At 39.2% G+C, this 18,343-nt stretch overlaps 1 protein-coding gene across 2 annotated transcripts in view; it reads left to right on the forward strand.

Moving 5' to 3' along the window:
• st6galnac5a (ST6 (alpha-N-acetyl-neuraminyl-2,3-beta-galactosyl-1,3)-N-acetylgalactosaminide alpha-2,6-sialyltransferase 5a) overlaps positions 1–18,343 on the forward strand; it is a 68,082-nt gene that overhangs the window by 42,986 nt on the left and 6,753 nt on the right. Inside the window, exons 4-5 of one of the 2 annotated variants that reach the window (XM_082514833.1) lie at positions 12,566–12,673; positions 13,723–15,626. In XM_082514833.1, coding sequence (XP_082370959.1) covers positions 12,566–12,673; positions 13,723–13,774 — 160 coding nt within the window. In that variant the 3' untranslated portion in view covers positions 13,775–15,626. Of the gene's footprint in view, positions 1–12,565; positions 12,674–13,722; positions 15,627–18,343 lie in introns of those variants that run through there. The other variant, XM_082514832.1, reaches the window with a different exon arrangement.

Here is an 18,343-nt window from a genome sequence, read left to right on the forward strand (position 1 = left end):
TTGAGCTTATCTTAAAGCAACGTTTTGACTTGTAATACGTTTTCTGCAGGTTATGTAGAGGTGTTTCAGTTTGGGTTGTAAACACGGTCTGCGGTGACCTTTGTAGTTCTGTCCTTCTGGCCAACTCCCCTTCTTCTACTGCAACATTACGCTGGTTCCCAAAACAAAATAAAAGGGTCTGCTGCAAGAAATCTGCCAGTGATTGGCAGATGAAGCCTGCAGATCTGTCCACAGTGTTATTCCCGTGGAAATGACCTAACATTGTGTGGCTACACAATTCTACACACTTCTACATAATGTTACATACTTTGAAATAAAAAAGTTGACCCCTAGAGTGTTATTGGGAGACATTATTGGTTATGTTATGTTTGTGACTTTTAAAAAAATTCTATGTTGCTAATCAAGGTCATGGAAATTACCCTCAATGGTTCCTCGGTTATTTAAAGTAAAATATTTTCTACAAAGTGTATATGTTAAAGATGTAAGAAAAACTTATAAACTCAAAGGAACATTTTTATTGACTGAAAATGCTCACAAATGTAACACAAATATAAAAGTACAGTCCTGTCCGGTCGTCTAGGCAACCACTTCATGTCACTTGGTGAAATTTCATAGACTTGATTGAGCGTGTGTATACACCTAAGTATAGGTTGTGCTATCCTAAAGCATGGTATTTGACGGGCTGACACAACAACAGTCTCCGTCTTTCCATAAAAGAGCAGAGCAGCAGCTGCAAAAGAAAAGAGTGCATTTTAACAGTAATAGTGAGGATCTTCTAAAAAAATTAAAATAAATTATAGATATAAATTTTAAATATAACAAGAAGTAATTAAATCAAAACTAAGTAAGTCACAGATTTCAAATTACTAAATCAATTAGCAGTAATACGACTCACAGTAAAATTAATACCAATATATTAAATTAAATTATTAAATGCATCTGATGTATGTCTGAAAATCGACTTGCCAGTTTTAGGTGACGATACGGTCCCACCACTTTTCATGGCATAAAGTTTCACTAATTTCTAGAAATACTACATAAACATCATATGTCAAATTTACCACTGTTACTTTCGATGTTATGGTCAGTGATGTAAGAGTAGATGGGGTGAAAAACAGAATTTCCCAAATTCCAGAAGAACACTGAAGTTTGAAATGCTCCAGGCAACTTCAGATTGTTAAGATGCATTTATGTCACTACCTGTCACATCACCTGATTTTTGCTGACTGGCTGGGACAACTCCATATACTTCTACAACCACAGAGAGGTTTGGGGAGGACAATTTTGATGTCTTTCACAGTTACCACATAGGGTTCTCTGCCAGATAAAGCCTATAGAAATCAACAAGGCTATTTGCTACAGCGACGATATAATCCTAAATTAAGTCTTTATCCTTGTTTGCCAACCAAAGATGTGTTGTCCTTCATTGCCACCATTTGATCTACCAAGAAGTTGGGTGTTCTCTCTTGATGGTGTTGCAGAGTAGACAGAGCAGGCAGCAGATAGCAAGCCAGATGAGATGGAAAGAGGAGGGATACATGACAGACAGCTTGAAAGGCAGATTGACAGATCTGTAAAGATCACGGGCTCGAGGCTGATTGGCTCAGAGCCCTGACAGATCACTGGACAAGAATAGTGATATTGACATTTTGAATGAGCAAGAAAGAGCAACAGTGACAGCCCATATCAGTGCAACTGATATTTAAGGTAACAGTACAGATCTTCTAACTTACAAAACAGTGAGTGGAAAAAAATTTAAGTTGATTTGAGATTTATAAGTTACAAGTTAAAAGTGATATTTTTAGAGCGTGCTTAAACTGAGATTTGTATGCCTTTTTAGAAATAAGAGCCCAAAACGAAGAACCTGTGATCTTTTGATCTAAAATTTGAGAATATTCAACAGGCCCAGCAGTGAAAAAGCTCCCTGCTAAATGAAAAGAATAGGACACATTTACAAACCAAGTAACCTTTAAAGGCCATGCAGACACCCACACGTTTCCACTTATTTTGGATGATAAGACTTTTGCTCAGGTTGAAGGTGGGCAAAACCTTTGCTGTGACTCATGAAATGTCACAGGACTGCTTAAGCTATTATGACCAAGATAAAGGTGTAATTGGTCAAACAAACAACACAAACTGATGGAAGAAAAGTGATGTGCCTCATATCAATGCATGCGGTGTGGAGATTTCCACTATTTCTACATAGATTTTCGTTGTTTAAAGACTTCTGCTCTCACAGAATTGAAGAGTGCAGTCTAAAGTCTGAACTTGAAGTCAATTTACAGTCCAACACCAAACTGAAGCGAGGATTCAGGTTTGCTGCTTGTAGGGAATGAACATTAGAAAATACATATAATGAGGGGAATGTACAGTAGTAGGAAAAGATTATATGTGGAAGCAGACTGCAAACAAAACATATTCAGGCCACATTATTGCTGCCATTTCCATGGATATAAAAAAGAGCGAAATACAAGAGAAACTGTGATCAGACAGAACGTGATGTGGAAGTCAAGTAGATACAGAGGCGACTAGAAAAAGTTAAGGAGTTTAAATTAGTAATCAACCCTAAACACTGCAATCACTCAGGATGAAAGTGTCAGGTATAAATAACCGTGTGCACACACAAAATGAACTCAGATATTTTTATACTTTTTCTTTATAGGAGTGTTATGAAATAATGATGCTTCACAGATGTTTCAGCTTGAACTTACAACAGCAAATCATACCTGTATGTGACCTTCACACAGTAATAACAATAATAGGCTCAAAGACAGTATAGCTGCTATATATGTATAGTAGCAGTCAGTGGTCAGTCATTGTGGTCATTTGGGGCTTTTAATTATTTTTTTAAACTTTTCTTTTCCCAGGGTTGAAAAATAAACAGCAACCATCTGTATTGGCTTTAAAAATCCGAATTGGATGCACAAGTTTGAATTTATTTAGAATCTTCTCTGATCCACACAGACTCAAAAGTACAGCTCAAATATATCCATACACTCACACTAATATTTGGTTAAATGTCCCTTAAAAGCTTTTTGGTGGCTATAAAAATCATCTTTGCAAGGTGCAAGTTCCTAACATAGTTTGGGCTGGATATTTGACCAGCTCTGCTTGGCATAACTGGTGAAGTTCATTCAAATTTCCTCGATTTCCTGGCACCAACCTGGCTTTTAAGTGCAGTCCACAAATTTTTAAAAAGGTTGAGGTCGAGGCTTTGGGACGACCATTCCAGAAACCTAATGTTAGTGTGTAACAAAGTTTCAACCATCTATAAAAAATCTAGGAAATCATTAAAAACCCCAAATTACCATGACATTCATGATCATAAACTTCTGACCACAATTGCACAAATATAACTAAAAAACCCAACTCCATCCACCCCAAAGAGATTTAACAGTCATTTCTCTTGTTAGGAATGAAATGCAATGGAAAGCAAAATCTTATGTTGAAATATAGAAATGTGATTTTAAGACTCAAAAAAGAAAGCTCAACGTGCAATTAAACTTATAGCTACATGTGTACCTTTTCTGGATTTGCAATCCCAAACCATGTAAACATGAGAAGCAGCACTGCTCTCCTTCACAGGGATAAATGTGTCGTCCCACTCACAGCTTGCCTCAAGTCCTTTTAAAAGACAGTCATTGAAGCTAAGAGCTTGACATTTCACACCACATTATTCATCAGCATGTTCATAAACAAGGAAATGAGGAAGACTTCTTAAGTGAGATTAGCTGCATGCCTTCTGACTAAGACCTCCACACATCCACCACAGATTGGTTGGTGTCAAAATGCTGTGCTTTGAACTCTCAAAGTTTTCTAATTTGCAAAAGAAGAGCTTGTGTGTATGTAAGCCTGTGTGTGTGTGTGTGTTTGAGAGACAGGGCTGTTGTTATATTAAAGCCCGGTGGCCATGTTTGCATATCAAAACAAATCAGCATGTTCCAGACAAACTGGGTCCTGTCTTAATTAAAAGAAAATGAGAAGCCTGTGCTTCTTCTGCGATAGCATCACTGGGTCGACAGCGTTGTCTGCTGCATGGACAGACTCTAATAAAGCAGCAAGTCACACAAAAGGGTGTTGTCACTGTTCATAACACTGTGGCCAGTGTGGGCCGATTGATTTGGTGGGTCTGGATTGTTCAACCACATTTTAAATCAACATCCATTTTGTGGTGCGTTTTTCCAGCAAACACAAAGCTTTATTGGACCACAGAGAAATAAGGAGCGGCTGTACCTGAAGAGGTTGTTTTTTTTTTTGCTTGATTTGAAGGAAGAAAGCAAACGAAGACTGGGTTTATAGTCTCTATTTACTGTAGCTGTAGTGCATGTTTGTCCTCCGCTATTTTTATTTAACCGAATGAGCATCTTCAAAAGTTCCCACTGTGGAGGATAAAAGTAGCAAGGCAAAATATTTCAGACGTTGGTGAAATCTTAATGTCTGTACAGAGCTAAGAAAAATATTTTACAAGTAGTTTTTAGAATGATTTTTATTTTTTTAAGGGAAAAACAACAATCCAAATCTACCTGGCTCTTTGTGAAAAAGCAAGCTTCTTTGTTTTCCTGCCTCTCACTTTGCAACTGGTCCAAGAAGATGACTGCTGTCCCTGAGCCTGGCTCAATTCAATGTTATTTATATGGCACCAAATCACAACAACAACCGCCTCAAGTCGTGTTATATTTTAAGGTAAAGGCCCTACAAAAACACAGAGAATACCCCATTAATCAAGCGACCCCCTTTGAGTAAGCACTTGGCAAATAGCGGGAAGGAAAAACTCCCTTTTTAACAGTAAGAAACCTCACTGCAACTACCTTATAATATGTCACATTCAAATGACTGGTTAGCTGGTACTAGATGAATAAAACTGAAATGAAGTGATGACTGTTGTCTCATAGGTGATTGATATCAAGCCAAATAAACACCTTCAACTCTTTGTTGTGTTCCTGAAACAATATTTTGAAGTGGATCCCTTCTTTTAAACACTCATTCTTGTTGATTTTGTCTTTCAGAATCTTTCATGAAAATTAAAAAAACCAGTGAAGATCTCTGAATGATTTATTAATTATTTCAGTGCGGACCTCGGCGAGATTTCCCTTAAATTTCACAGCAGTCTACTCCTTAGCTCTCCGAGATGTTTCTTTTTACATCAAAGTCTGACCGACACTGGACCACAGCTTGTCTAAAAATGCATCAAAGCATAGACTTAAAGCCTTGCCATGACAAAACAGCAGGGTTTAACTTTTTAGGTACGCTCTAGGGTGCTGTCTATAATGCCTTCTCATACACTTTAAACACTGATAACATTTCCTCGCTCCCTTATTGCCTTCCCAGGAAGACATTTCTCTGCCACTTTCCTAAGAAAGAGAAATGCTCAAAGTTTAGGTGTTAAAGAGGGCTTTCTTTCAGCATTTTTGCTTGACATATACCCCACCCCACCCCATCTCCCTGCACTGTTGTATCTGTGAGAAAACGAGGGAGAGAAGGTCTGAACACCTTTTCAAACAGCCAGGTAAACCCTCCACTCCAAATGTGTCACCTCATCAACAGCAGGCGAGCAGAGTTTCGAGATGCCTGCCTGGTTGTTCTTGTCAAGACTTTTCTTATCAGGGCCCAGGCTTTGTTTCTCTGTCTTGCCAAGTTAAAGCCTCGGATGCTGCGGATGCTGATGCATATGTGTGGGAACAGACAAGAAGGAGTAACAAGCTTTGAGAAGCAGCAGGGTGATGAGGCCGGTCGGGAGATAAGGAACACATGCTGTCAAAGTGCTCTCAAGCAAGAGTTTGAATATGAACCTGCTCACTTTTCCTCCGCCGCATCATTTTAAAACTATAATGAACTGTGCTTGGAAAAGAATCAAAGGAACGAGTGCAGAACATTTTTTGACACCTTTACCGTGTAGCATCCTGTTGGTTCAGTATAATGATCGCAATGTGTGCATAACTAAATCGCACCAGATGTGGTTGACATTCACGGTCATTGTCACTTTGATGATTGGGATTTTTTGAAGCGCTGCGGAGAAGTTGATGCATGTGATGTTGAGGGAAAGTTTTCAGAAGTGATGAAATGGTAGAAACTCTGCATTCAAACTGTCACTAGGACAAAATCTGAGCCAAGATGAGAAACAGAGCCCTGTGGCTACACAAGTAAAAGACCCCCAAATCTCCTACAGTGGAGTAAGACATCAAAAACTTAAAGAGACACATACTGTAAATGACCACAAACCATACAGCAAAGTTGTTTTATCGTTATGCATCTCCTAGAGCTTTTACTATATGTTTGCAGATGTTTTGTGTCATTTTGCTTCTGTTTTTTTAGGTTTTGTGACTCTGCCTGAGGGGTGTTCTATAAAGAGAGATTAATGGGCCAGAGTTTTCAGTGTCACAACGGTGCATCCCTTTTTACCTGGCTGGATCACTATGGTAACTTATGCTGAACACATAATGGCTCCGGAGCAGGTTATGTTCAGAGCTTCACTTTAATATTGTGTGTAAATGCCACATTTTCACTCATTCTTTTCCTGACTGCAGGCAGTGAGTGGGAGATGGATTCCTTTCTTTGACTGGGTATTTGCCTGCATTGAGTTGGTGATGCAGTTGACGTGTAAATATAAATATATAAATAAATATAAGTAAATATATTCATGGTGGGGGATAGTTTAATTGATTAATCCAAAATTGCCCATAGGTGGGAATGCGTGAGTGAATGTGAGTGTGAATGGTTGTCTGTCTCTATGTGTTAGCTCTGCGACAGACTGGCGACCTGTCCAGGGTGTACCCCGCCTCTTGCCCTGTGACAGCTGGGATAGGCTCCAGCACCACCCGCAACCCTGAAAAGGATAAGCGGAAGCGAATGGATGGATGGATGGATGGATATTCATGGTGCAAATTTGCTGCCAACTTGCAGATATTGCAGGTAATTGATCAGTCTAATTATAGGCTATTTATCACTGGGAATATTAAACCAGCACAGTGGTTTCTGTGTATCCCTCATTATGGAATGGAGCTTCTCAAGTAGTCTGTTATGTTTGATGTTTCACACCTGTGCAGATGTCACATTAGACGAAAACCTTGGAGCTCAGAATAAGCGGTAAACAAATAAATGAAACGCTGAATTCACAAGATTAGATGTTTATGTCGGTATTCCCCTCTTGCCTTATTTGCAGCGCCAGTATGTCGTTCACATTTTATATATATTTTTATATTCTTTATAAGACCTCTTGCAATGTCTCAAACTGGAGTAGGTGGCACTTTGTTGGCCCATTTTCTGCAGAAGAAGAGTCGCATGACGAGACTGCCTCTTTTATATAAGCACACTCAGAAACTGAAGCAGAAAGCCTGGGAACCCATCATCTCTGAGTAGGACTTCAGTTATACTGACTGGAAACAAACTTTCTTTGTTTTACATATTTTTATGTAATCTTATGGAGTAGTTTCCTTGCTTTGCTTTGTACTTTTGCGTTCTGCATCTCCTTGTAGTGATGTCATGGCGGGTAAAGGCCAGCCTTGTTGGCATGTTCACTAATCCATCTGTGGCTTTACTTTTTAATTGGTGTTAATTACTAAATTATTAGCAGGCTAAACCAAGTTGGTTATCATAGCAAAAACCACACCTGCGGTCAGCAATATGTTGACATTAGCATTTACTGTCAAAACAATTCACTTTTTATCCCATCATCTCCCTACTTGCATTGAGTACACGTGACTCCACCAGAGCTGGAATTGCTGTTTTTATCACCAGAGCATTGTATAAATGCAATATGCAGGCTAAACTTGTTTTGAAATCTAAAATTAATGGTGACATTATGCGAAACAAATTGCCTAAGAACATCAGACAAAGTCGGTGTATCCTCAGCTGACTCATTTTCACCATAAGGTTTTCTTAGCTTTGTTTCATCTGCCAAAATTATGCATACATTAGAGGTTGCGTGTCTTTATAGTTTCCTCTTATGCCTGCCCTTTGTAGTTGTGTTGAACTTTGAATTATGAAAGAGGAAAAGCATTTAATGCATTAGTTAGACCACATTTTGCCTCATTCACTGTGCTCCATTTATTTTTTTCTCATAAAGCTTCAGTAAAAGTTGCAGTGTTTATTTACCAAAAGCCATCTAAAAGTGCATCAAACACTGAGAGATTAATGCATCCACTGGTTACCAATAACATTTCCCATTAGGATAGTTCAGCTGTTCAGCAGGGGAAGCTCGATGAGAACCACATTTGAGTCTAATTCAGCTTAAGGATTCAATTGTGCTGTAGTTTGTAGCACAAACCTGCTACATCAGCTCATATTTGAATCACTTCACAGTGTGTACGAGGGAGCTATGATGCATTTTCTAATAAATTTTCATAAGTTGATTTGATGAATTCTGATTTTTGCAAAATGTTTTTGGACCACCGCAGCTCAACTCATCTGCATGAATTTTAGTTGGAAGGGATTACAGCTGTGGCTGCAGGCCAGCGAGCTGGAGATCAGTATCATTGTGAGGTTTTGTTGCTACTATACTGTGAAAATGAGACCATGCTGGTAACGCTGTGAGGAAGCACTTGGTCACAGTGAAACTTGGGTACAGTTTTCCTCCCAAGACCGCTTTGGTACTTTGCCTTTAGGTTAGCAGGGTCATTCTCAGGCCTTTTCCTGTGTTGAAATCCTTCAGAAGCTGAAAAACACATGCTTCATACCGCAGCTAAACAGATTTTTAGTTTCATTATTAATCAAAAATAAAAAGAGCCAAGAACAATTTGCAAGAAGGTAAATGATTCATGCCACACAACAGCAAACAAATAACTGGGGTTGTGTTTGTTTTTCCTAAATGAGGTTTGTTCAGCTACAGCTGAGGTCGATGGGAATTTTGTTACTTTTGAATATTTTTCATAGTTGCAGTGTACAAGGGCAAAGGTCGAAGGTAGAGGTCTGCGCGGGAATGTTTTTTTAGTCCCGCTCCCGCCCGCTCCCGCAAGGTTTTGTACCGCACCCGACCGCTCCCGCTGTATATTCAGTCTTTGTTCACCCGCTGCCCGCTTAGAATAATTTTCTACCCGACCCGACCGTTCCCGCTAAATTTAGATCTGGTTTCCAAAATCTCACATTTAAATGGGGTACCACCAAAAAATAGAGATAACAGATAAAACTGCAGGTTGTGCAATGATTGTATTTATTTTTCTTAAACAAGATGCATTTATCTGTCAACATGCAACATTTATCTTTTAACATGGAAAACGTGTTGCAAAAATAAAATAAATAAAAACGAATACAGCATTGTGGCCTACTTGTTATTTTTATGTAAAATACAAACGTAACATTTTTCTGTCAACACAGTAGGGAAAGTGTCGCGAAAAAAAAAAAAAGTCACTTAAAATTGTAAACAAAAGAACAAAATAGTTGGCCACTGCGAAATTAAATGGTTGTTTAAACTATCAGTTTAACGAAAAAATGTCCCAATGTCGAATTCAAGGTCTCTCCTACAAAAGAAAATATGCATATATAAATACAACAATAAACGACATCTCAAAATTATAAACTATTAATCAAATGAACGAAACTTACTTAAAAAATCCAAATTATTTTAAATTTCCATGCAGGAAAAGAATGTCACTGACTGATGAGGGTTTCAGTACTGAACGTCTCTCCTCCAAAATCCGACCACAAAGGCTGAATGCTCTCTCGGAAGGTGCACTCGTTGCCGGGATGCAGAGGACAAATCTTGCAAGGTTGCTCAGGGCAGGGAACTGGGAACTGTTGGAATTCCACCACTGCAAAATGTTTTGTTGACTTGATAATTCAAGTTTCATGGTCCTGTACTCCTGAATCTGAACATCTAGTGATTTTGATCCACATGATTCTTCCTCTTCCTCCCAATCTGAAAATTTATGAAGAACAGTAGGCCTTTTGGCAGGTGTTGGTTCAACATCCTCATCATGTGCATGATCAAACTTTAAATCTTCGATCATCTCCTTGACTCCCTGTATCACATTCTGTCGCCCTCTTTCATCTAACATTCTCAGACCTCGCAGATTTGGTGTCAGAAAGGTTGCTATTTTATAAAGCATGTGAACAGAATGGGATGAAGTGCTGTCTGCTGACAGTAATTCTTTCAGCCGTGTTACACAGACGGTTGCAATTTCAGAGAGCAGAGGGTCTTTTGTGGCTGATGTACAGTGCTCAATTAATCGCACAGACCACGGAAGAACAAGTGAGGCACTGGGAGCTGTGTTATCAGTTTCCAAGTCGTCAGTTGCCTCTTTGAAGGGTTTTAGGAATGATACTAGTAACTTAAGAGTACTGATGCTAATGCGTCCGATCTTGTCATAATTATTGCTCTCAGTCAGCACAGATGCAATGTCTTCGTACTGTTCCAAGACAGAATTTAACATGTCAAAGTTAGAGTTCCATCGTGTCTCTATGGATTGTTTCAGTGACTTTTTAAGCTTGCCCTGCTGTCCTGAGTGTTTGAAATATGTAACCAACTTTTTAACATCAGTCAGAAGGCTAGCGATCTCTGGAGACTTTTCGATTATGGCAGTACCAAACGCACTGGAGAGAGTCACGTTTAGTATGTGCGCTGTGCAGTTTAGCCTCGTGTATTCTCGTAAGGCACTGATCATGTTGGCTCCACGATCTGTGACAAAAATAATCTTTTTGCCCATGTCTGTCGCATCAATGCCAAACACTCTGAGATTCTGCAGCAGGTGCCTTCGAATGTTTTCACCTGTCTTTGAGGTGCTTGGGTCAAAAGGGGCAGCAAAAAGCACTCTTGAATGTAGCTCAGATTGCTCATTAACGTAATGGATGGTTGCAGACAAAAAGGACGTTTTTCGATATGTTTCTGTCCATATGTCTGCTGTAACAGCGCATCCAAACTTCGATATTGTTGCAGTGATTTCCTCCACAACATGTTTACGTAGACTCTGAGCCCTCATTTCAACATTTCTTGACACCGTTGTGGGGTGTGGTAGTATCTCACAGACATCGAATTTTCCTATTCTTGCTGCTGTGTCGACCAAATGTTGGGCCAGCTGTGTGAAGCCTTTTCCAGAGATGGTATCATACGGTCGAATGTCTTGGCAAACAAACTGAACACATTTGTCTCTGGTTTCTTTTTTAAACTTCTCTGGCACCAGCAAAGATTTAGTAAATGCCAGTTTTGTTTGCCCCTTTGTGATGGGACATGAGTGCCGCCTTAAACCTGAGGTTCCAGTCTTGTGACTGCAAAAGGGTAAAACTTTGAGGCATTTATCGCATTGTACAAAGGGTAATTTTTTTCCATTTGCGTCTATGACGCATGAAAAAGACTCCCATACATCAGACTTGCCTGATGTGGGTTTCCTTAAAGTAAACTGACCGTTGTCTAATCCCAGCTGAACGTCCTTCAAGGAAATTGCATCTTCAGTTTGCTCTGCCATGTTGGTAAAGCGCGCTCTGATGCAGGTGATGCGCGCACAGAGTCACAGACTGTGCAAGTAAAATGCACGTGCAAAAAGCACTGATCCATGCGCTCAGTGCATGTAACAGGCGTGAGCACTGGCTGTACCAGTGCTCAATTAGAATGAGGAAATCACAGATATGCTGTTCCGAAAAAATGTCGGGCACGCTATATTTTCAGACCGCCCGCTCCCGTTCAAATTACACCAGAGTTACCGACCGCTACCGCATTTTATTTGGAAATTTATTCCCGCGCCGCAAGAAATCTGGTCGGGTCCCGCGGCTCCCGCGGGACAGCCGCGGGAATGCAGACCTCTAGTCGAAGGTTCACCAAAGTAGCTGGGCTTCATGCTCTGTTGGGATATTTTTGTTTGAATGAATTTATTTAATCAGCATCCAAAGGTCATTTCCAAAGATCTGCTGTGCTTTTATACTAGAATCTAAATGAAAAGCACTGCTCTATAAACATGTCAGTGCAGCGATATTGTAAACTTCATTTGAAAATTGAACCAAAATTATTAAGCTTATTTTCATTTCATCTTCAGGTGTAACTTAAAGGTTTTCATTGACCTCTAGAAGTGTTGCGAGTTTCAGTACACTGGAGACCATCAAATCTACACAAAACCAACAAGGAATTATTTTAAAAAGTATGATAGTAAGGCAGCATTTTTTTTTTCCAGTCCTGTGATGGAGTACATGTTGGAGCACATTTAGATTTTTTTAAGTACAATGTTAATATTTCATTTAGTTTTTTTCATAACATCATGTCTGATTAGCGGTCAGCTCTTTTCTTCCTGAAAGCAGGCAGATCGTTCTGCATGCTGAAGGTATGTCATCCAACTATCGACACTTCATGCAGAGCAAGGCTCTTTTCTGATTAAGGATTTGATTATTTGACAGGGTTCATTTGTACCAGTCGATGCATAAGATGGATTTGTATTTTAATGAAGCTGTGGGGGAACTTGAATGATCTTGCAGCCAGGAATATCGACCTCAGGATTTAGAGAGATCTTTATTCTGCCCTAATACGCCAATGTGAGATTTTCTAATGATCTATCCAAGTTTTTCAGTTTTCATCCTTGTGGTCTCCCATGCATTAAATCCATCTAACTATCTTCTTTCACCCCCTACATCCTCCTCCTTTCCTCTGCAGGAAAATATCGAAGACCTGGCTGAGCACCGGCTGGTTCACTATGACCATCGCCCTGGAGCTGTGTGATAGGATCAATGTCTATGGCATGGTGGCGCCTGACTTCTGCAGGTGAGACAGTGGAGCTGAAAGTCAAAGATCATCACCAGCTCCACCAGCAAGCACCATCATTGAGATTTTTTTTAAAGGAGAGCCATAAATGCAGTAACTTCAAATATGAATTCATAGCAGCACAGCCGCCTGATAAGAAAGATTAAAACTAAATATATTAAGACAGCTGAAAATGAAATTTCAGTGTGGCTGGAGAGGGTTTTGGAATACTTAAATTGCTTGTGTATTAGTACATAATAATTCAGTAAACTGACAAGTATTCATAATGTTGAAAGAAAAGACAGAGTCCTGGGTTTTCTTCTGTTTCAGAAACATTATTATAGAGCCAGTGCCTGTTAACAGAGGTGTTAGATTTATACTAATCATCCAAATACAATGTACAATTTCAGATGGGGGAAAAACGACAGTGAAAGGATTTTCACTAATTTTGTATTAGTGAAAATCCTTTCACTGGTCAAATTCCCTGCTATTGCATTAAAGCTTGAGTCATGCCTCCCTTTGCTTTTTCTGGCTTTGTCTACCTTTTTGTGCTGATACATTTGGTTTGTTTTCTGCACCATTCAATATCCCCACAACAAGCTTTTTACTTTTTCATTCGCTGCAGTGTGGCATCAATAAAAATATCCAATAATTGACCGACACACAATGGATTATCTGGTCCCGAGGCTGGGAAAGCACACATTGGTCGTGAACTCTGAATACAGACAACTGAAAAGCTGCATTGCTTTATTGCATTTAAAATCCGAATGTTTTTGTCCTCCACATGTTCTGTATTATTCAGTATGCAAATACAAGAGCACCCAGCGATGAACTGGAACATGCGTGCATGAGGGATAATGCCTCATGTGTATCCTGAAGGCAGGCATATTTTACCAGAGTGATTTCTGTTTGAGAGATGCTTTTTGTTAGGTCAGGTTAATGCATGTACTATAATGCTGATTAGATGATAAGAAGTCATTTTGTTGACAAGCAGAACTATATATTGCCATCTTATGAGGACCGTGTACTTTCAGTATATACTGACTAAACACTTGCTTTTCTTTCTTCAGAACTGGCTTTTTCTTTGGGCATAGACTCAACACGGTTCCTCTGAGATATTGACATGACAGCATCACACAGCATCAGCAGATTTGTCAGCCGTATATCCATGATGAGAATCTCCCACATCCACTACATCCCACAGGTGCTCTATTGGAGTGAGATTTAGTGACTATAGATGCCATTTGAGTGCAGTGAACTCACTGCCATTTTAAAGAAACCAGTCTGAGTTGATTTCAGCTCAAACTCAAATATCCTGCTGGAAGCAGCCATGGTAACACCGTGGTCATAACGGGATGACTATCCCAACAATACTCACGTAGCCCGTGCCATTTAAACAATGCTCACTTGGTACCAAGAGGCACAAACTATGGAGAGAAAAGATCCACCATAACATTACACCACCTCACCATCACCATCACTGAGAGTACAAGGCAGGATGTGTCTGTTCTTTCATGTTGTTTATGCCACATTTGACCCTACCATCCAAAAATCAAGAAATCGAGGCAACATTTTTTCAGTCTTCTGTCATTCAGTTTTGGTGAGCTCATATGAGCTGTAGCCTCGGGTTATTCTTATCAGCAGGCAGGATTGGCACCCACTGTGGGCTTTCGCTGCTGTAGCCCATCGGCTTCAAGGTTTGATGTGTGGTGCATTCAGAGATGCTCTTCTGCATACTTTGGTTGTAAGGAGTTCAGTTACTGCTCCCTTACTATCAGCTCAAAGCAGTCTTTGCATTCTCCTCTTGACCATGTCTACATGCCTAATTTCATTGAGTTTCTGCCATGTGATTTGCTTTTTAGATATTTGTGTTAATAAGCAGCTAAAGAGGTTAACCTAGCAAAGTGGCAGATAGTGCCGGTGTCACTAAAATGCAGCATCTGACTGTTTCTGCTGTCAGACAGCAATCTCGATTCAGTGCAGTAGTTTAGAATAAAATTTTAGCCTGAAGCAGATAAGATTCAGACTTTACGTTTTTAAATCGCTCTTCTTGAAAGTTCCAATTAAAGAAAATCGGGGACTCTTTTAAACAGTGTTTAACAACATTGTTTGTTATTGTTGATAAGCAGAGGTGGGACCAAGTCATTGTTTTGCAAGTCTCAAGTAAGTCTCAAGTCTTTATCCTCAAGTCTCAAGTCAAGTCTCAAGTAATGTCAGGCAAGTCAGAGTCGAGTCTCAAGTCACTGGTGTAAAAGTCCGAGTAAAGTCACAAGTCTGAAATTTTGAATTTCAAGTCCTTTCGAGTCTTTAAAAAAAAAAAAAACGAAAAAAGAATGTTGCAGTTATATGCTAAATGTAAATATTAGACCATGTAATTTTTAAATCTGTGTTTTTCTCAACACATGACAAAATAGTGAACTTAGAAAATATACACAAATTGTGAAATTGCACCTCTTTAAAATGCAGCTCAATTAAACTTAGCTCCAAGGATAATTTTCACCGACGGTTCTGAGATACGCTGCATGTTATTCTTGGATGTGGTTGTAGGACCAGCTTTAAAATCGCATGACAAAAAATATCATACACATTAAAAAAAACTGTATCACCAACGTAGCCTGGACAACATTTGCTAGTTAGATGAAGTCAGCTATCTCATTGTAGCATATTTATATGCATATTTATAATCATACGGTTGTTGGAGTGAGCGCATACACTCATGAAAGTTTAGTAACTTCAGGTCACTGCAACAAGCCCAGGTACAGTTTACCGACGGATGGGTGCAGGACCTTGAAATGCACCGTGTAGAACGAAAGACCATCGTACGTATCATAAGTTTACCAGTCTCACAAATTGTCTTCATAAATACACATTCGTTAACCGTTTATTAATAGGACCTTTGAGCTCAACGATAATTAATTAGTAGTGGAAATAATTTCTGGTACCCATCACAGAAATGTAGCAGTGACAATAGTACTGTATGTTGTAATCGTACTGGGCAATTAGTGATACAAAACAACTGTTTTATCCTGTGAATAAAAGTATATGTTTTTGTCAATGTACCATAATAACAGAAGCGAAACGCAATATTGTGTCAGGACAATTCACTATTTATGCACAATAAACAAAGGAGCATAGCGCGACCATTTCTGTTCAGCGCCAGACTTGCTTGTAACCTATATCACTAATTATGTTATGAAAATGACGTATTAACTACTACAAAACTCTGACCTTTGTGGAAATGCTTGGAGCAGACTAACCTGTGAGCTGGAGTGTTCTGGGACGTTATATTTGGTCTTTGAATGGCTGCAATCCAGGCCATCCGTCGCGTCTTTGTTACTTCGGAAACATGGCTCGAACAATTTCTCTTCAACGACGTAATCCGATAACAACCGATCTCTTTACCCGTCGGCTTCCCGTGGCTGTCATGCGACCGGCTATTGCAGTTAATAATACAACAGCTTCTTGACATTTTTGTGTTTCTTTTTATCGCTGTGTGACTGATTTTAATTGAAAGCCTGCGTGCGCTAGTACCTCTTGCCACGAGTTCCCAGAATCCTTTGCGGTTTTACCCCTGAATGACGTCACATTTTCAATCTCTATATAATATGCATGTTAAATTTTATATTTGGGGTAAAATATCAAGTCTTTTCAAGTAAACCGGTTCAAGTCCAATTCAAGTCCCAGGTCATTGGTGTAAAAGTCCAAGTCAAGTCACAAGTCTTAGAACATTTTTTCAAGTCAAGTCTAAAGTCATAAAATTAATGACTCGAGTCTGACTCGAGTCCAAGTCATGTGACTCGAGTCCACACCTCTGTTGATAAGGCAGCGGTCCCTAACCTTTTTTGCGCCACGGACCGGTTTATGCCCGACAATATTTTCACGGACCGGCCTTTAGGGTGTCGCGGATAAATACAAGAAAATAAAACTAGTACCGGTGCCGAAAAAAAGAAGATTTATTCATAACACACGTGAAAAGACCCAGGAAAACCGAGTTAACGATAAAAACGATAACAAAATAACGCTGAAAACCCTGAAAGCCATACATTTCACACCTGAGCCTCAACTCTCGCGCCCAGTACCAAACGACTCACGGACCAGTACCGGTCCGAGGCCCGGGTGTTGGGGACCGCTGTGATAAGGAACATTACAGCATTGTTCTATGATGTGTTGACTTTTCATAAGATGAAAGGATGTAAAAAGGTTAAACTTTGTGTAATTGCATTTTTAATTAATTAAGTTAATTAGCCTATTAAGGGCTAATTATGCAATTAAAATAGTAAAGAAGCATATAAATTATTCCAACTTTGAGATTTTTCTTCGTTGCAGCAAAATTATTAAATAATTCATTCATTAATAGAAAGAAGTAAATTAATTCTAGCAAATGCAACAGATGCAAGCCAAATTAGATGTTAAAAAAAGTGTATCAATGCATCAATACTGTAGATTCACAGTACAGGGAACTTTCAGAGAAGCGCTCTCATCCTGATGGTCCTCTATAGGAGAAATGAACTACAGGGAGTGCAGAATTATTAGGCAAATGAGTATTTTGTCCACATCATCCTCTTCATGCATGTTGTCTTACTCCAAGCTGTATAGGCTCGAAAGCCTACTACCAATTAAGCATATTAGGTGATGTGCATCTCTGTAATGAGAAGGGGTGTGGTCTAATGACATCAACACCCTATATCAGGTGTGCATAATTATTAGGCAACGTCCTTTCCTTTGGCATGGTGGGTCAAAAGAAGGACTTGACAGGCTCAGAAAAGTCAAAAATAGTGAGATATCTTGCAGAGGGATGCAGCAGTCTCAAAATTGCAAAGCTTCTGAAGCGTGATCATCGAACAATCAAGCGTTTCATTCAAAATAGTCAACAGGGTCGCAAGAAGCGTGTGGAAAATTACTTAAATTCCAGGATCTGGTTAATTACAATACATCCATAATTTTGTATAAAGCTTTTACTAAACTTTTACCGGCAAATTTACAAACTAGATTTGAAATTCGAGAAAAGGTTTATAATGTGAGAGGCTTTGGAGAATTCAAATTACCCAGAACTCGAACAACCCGTAAAGGCTTTTGTGTGTCTGTATGTGGTGTGAAAATCTGGAACAGTCTGAGTTTACAATTGAAACAATGCAAAAATATTCATAGATTTAAATTTCTCTACAAACAGTTGGTCTGGTCACAGTATACGCAATGATGGGTTTTAGTGTGCTCTGTAATGTCTGTCCTCTTACCATTGCTGGTATGGATTCCAAAATAAAAAATAAAAAATAAAGTGTGCGTATGTATGTACATATATGTACTTGTGTGTGTAGATATATATGTATGTATATGTATGTGTGTCTGTTACTTGTAGTTATTACTGCCTGTTACCTGTGGTAATGCAATTTATAATTTATATATTCTGTATTCAGTTATGAAGGCTCTAATTGTTGGTTGCGAGCTGCCGCTTAGATGCTTGTATCTGCCCGGGGCTGTTGATGGGTCTGTATGCAATGATGGGCGTAGCTGCGGGAAGTTTATTGGTTTTTTTTGTTGATGAGTGAGTATAGGGGTGGGATTTAATAAGTTTTCTTCGTCCCACTCCTTTTTCAGGCAAGTTTTGTTTTTTGTTTTGTGTATTTTATGTTCAATATAGGTATTTGTTGTGCCTGAAAATGAATAAATAAATGAATGAATGAATGAATGAAA

This window comes from Aulonocara stuartgranti (genome assembly GCF_965226115.1).
Source record: "Aulonocara stuartgranti genome assembly, chromosome: 18".
Lineage (NCBI taxonomy): Eukaryota > Metazoa > Chordata > Actinopteri > Cichliformes > Cichlidae > Aulonocara > Aulonocara stuartgranti.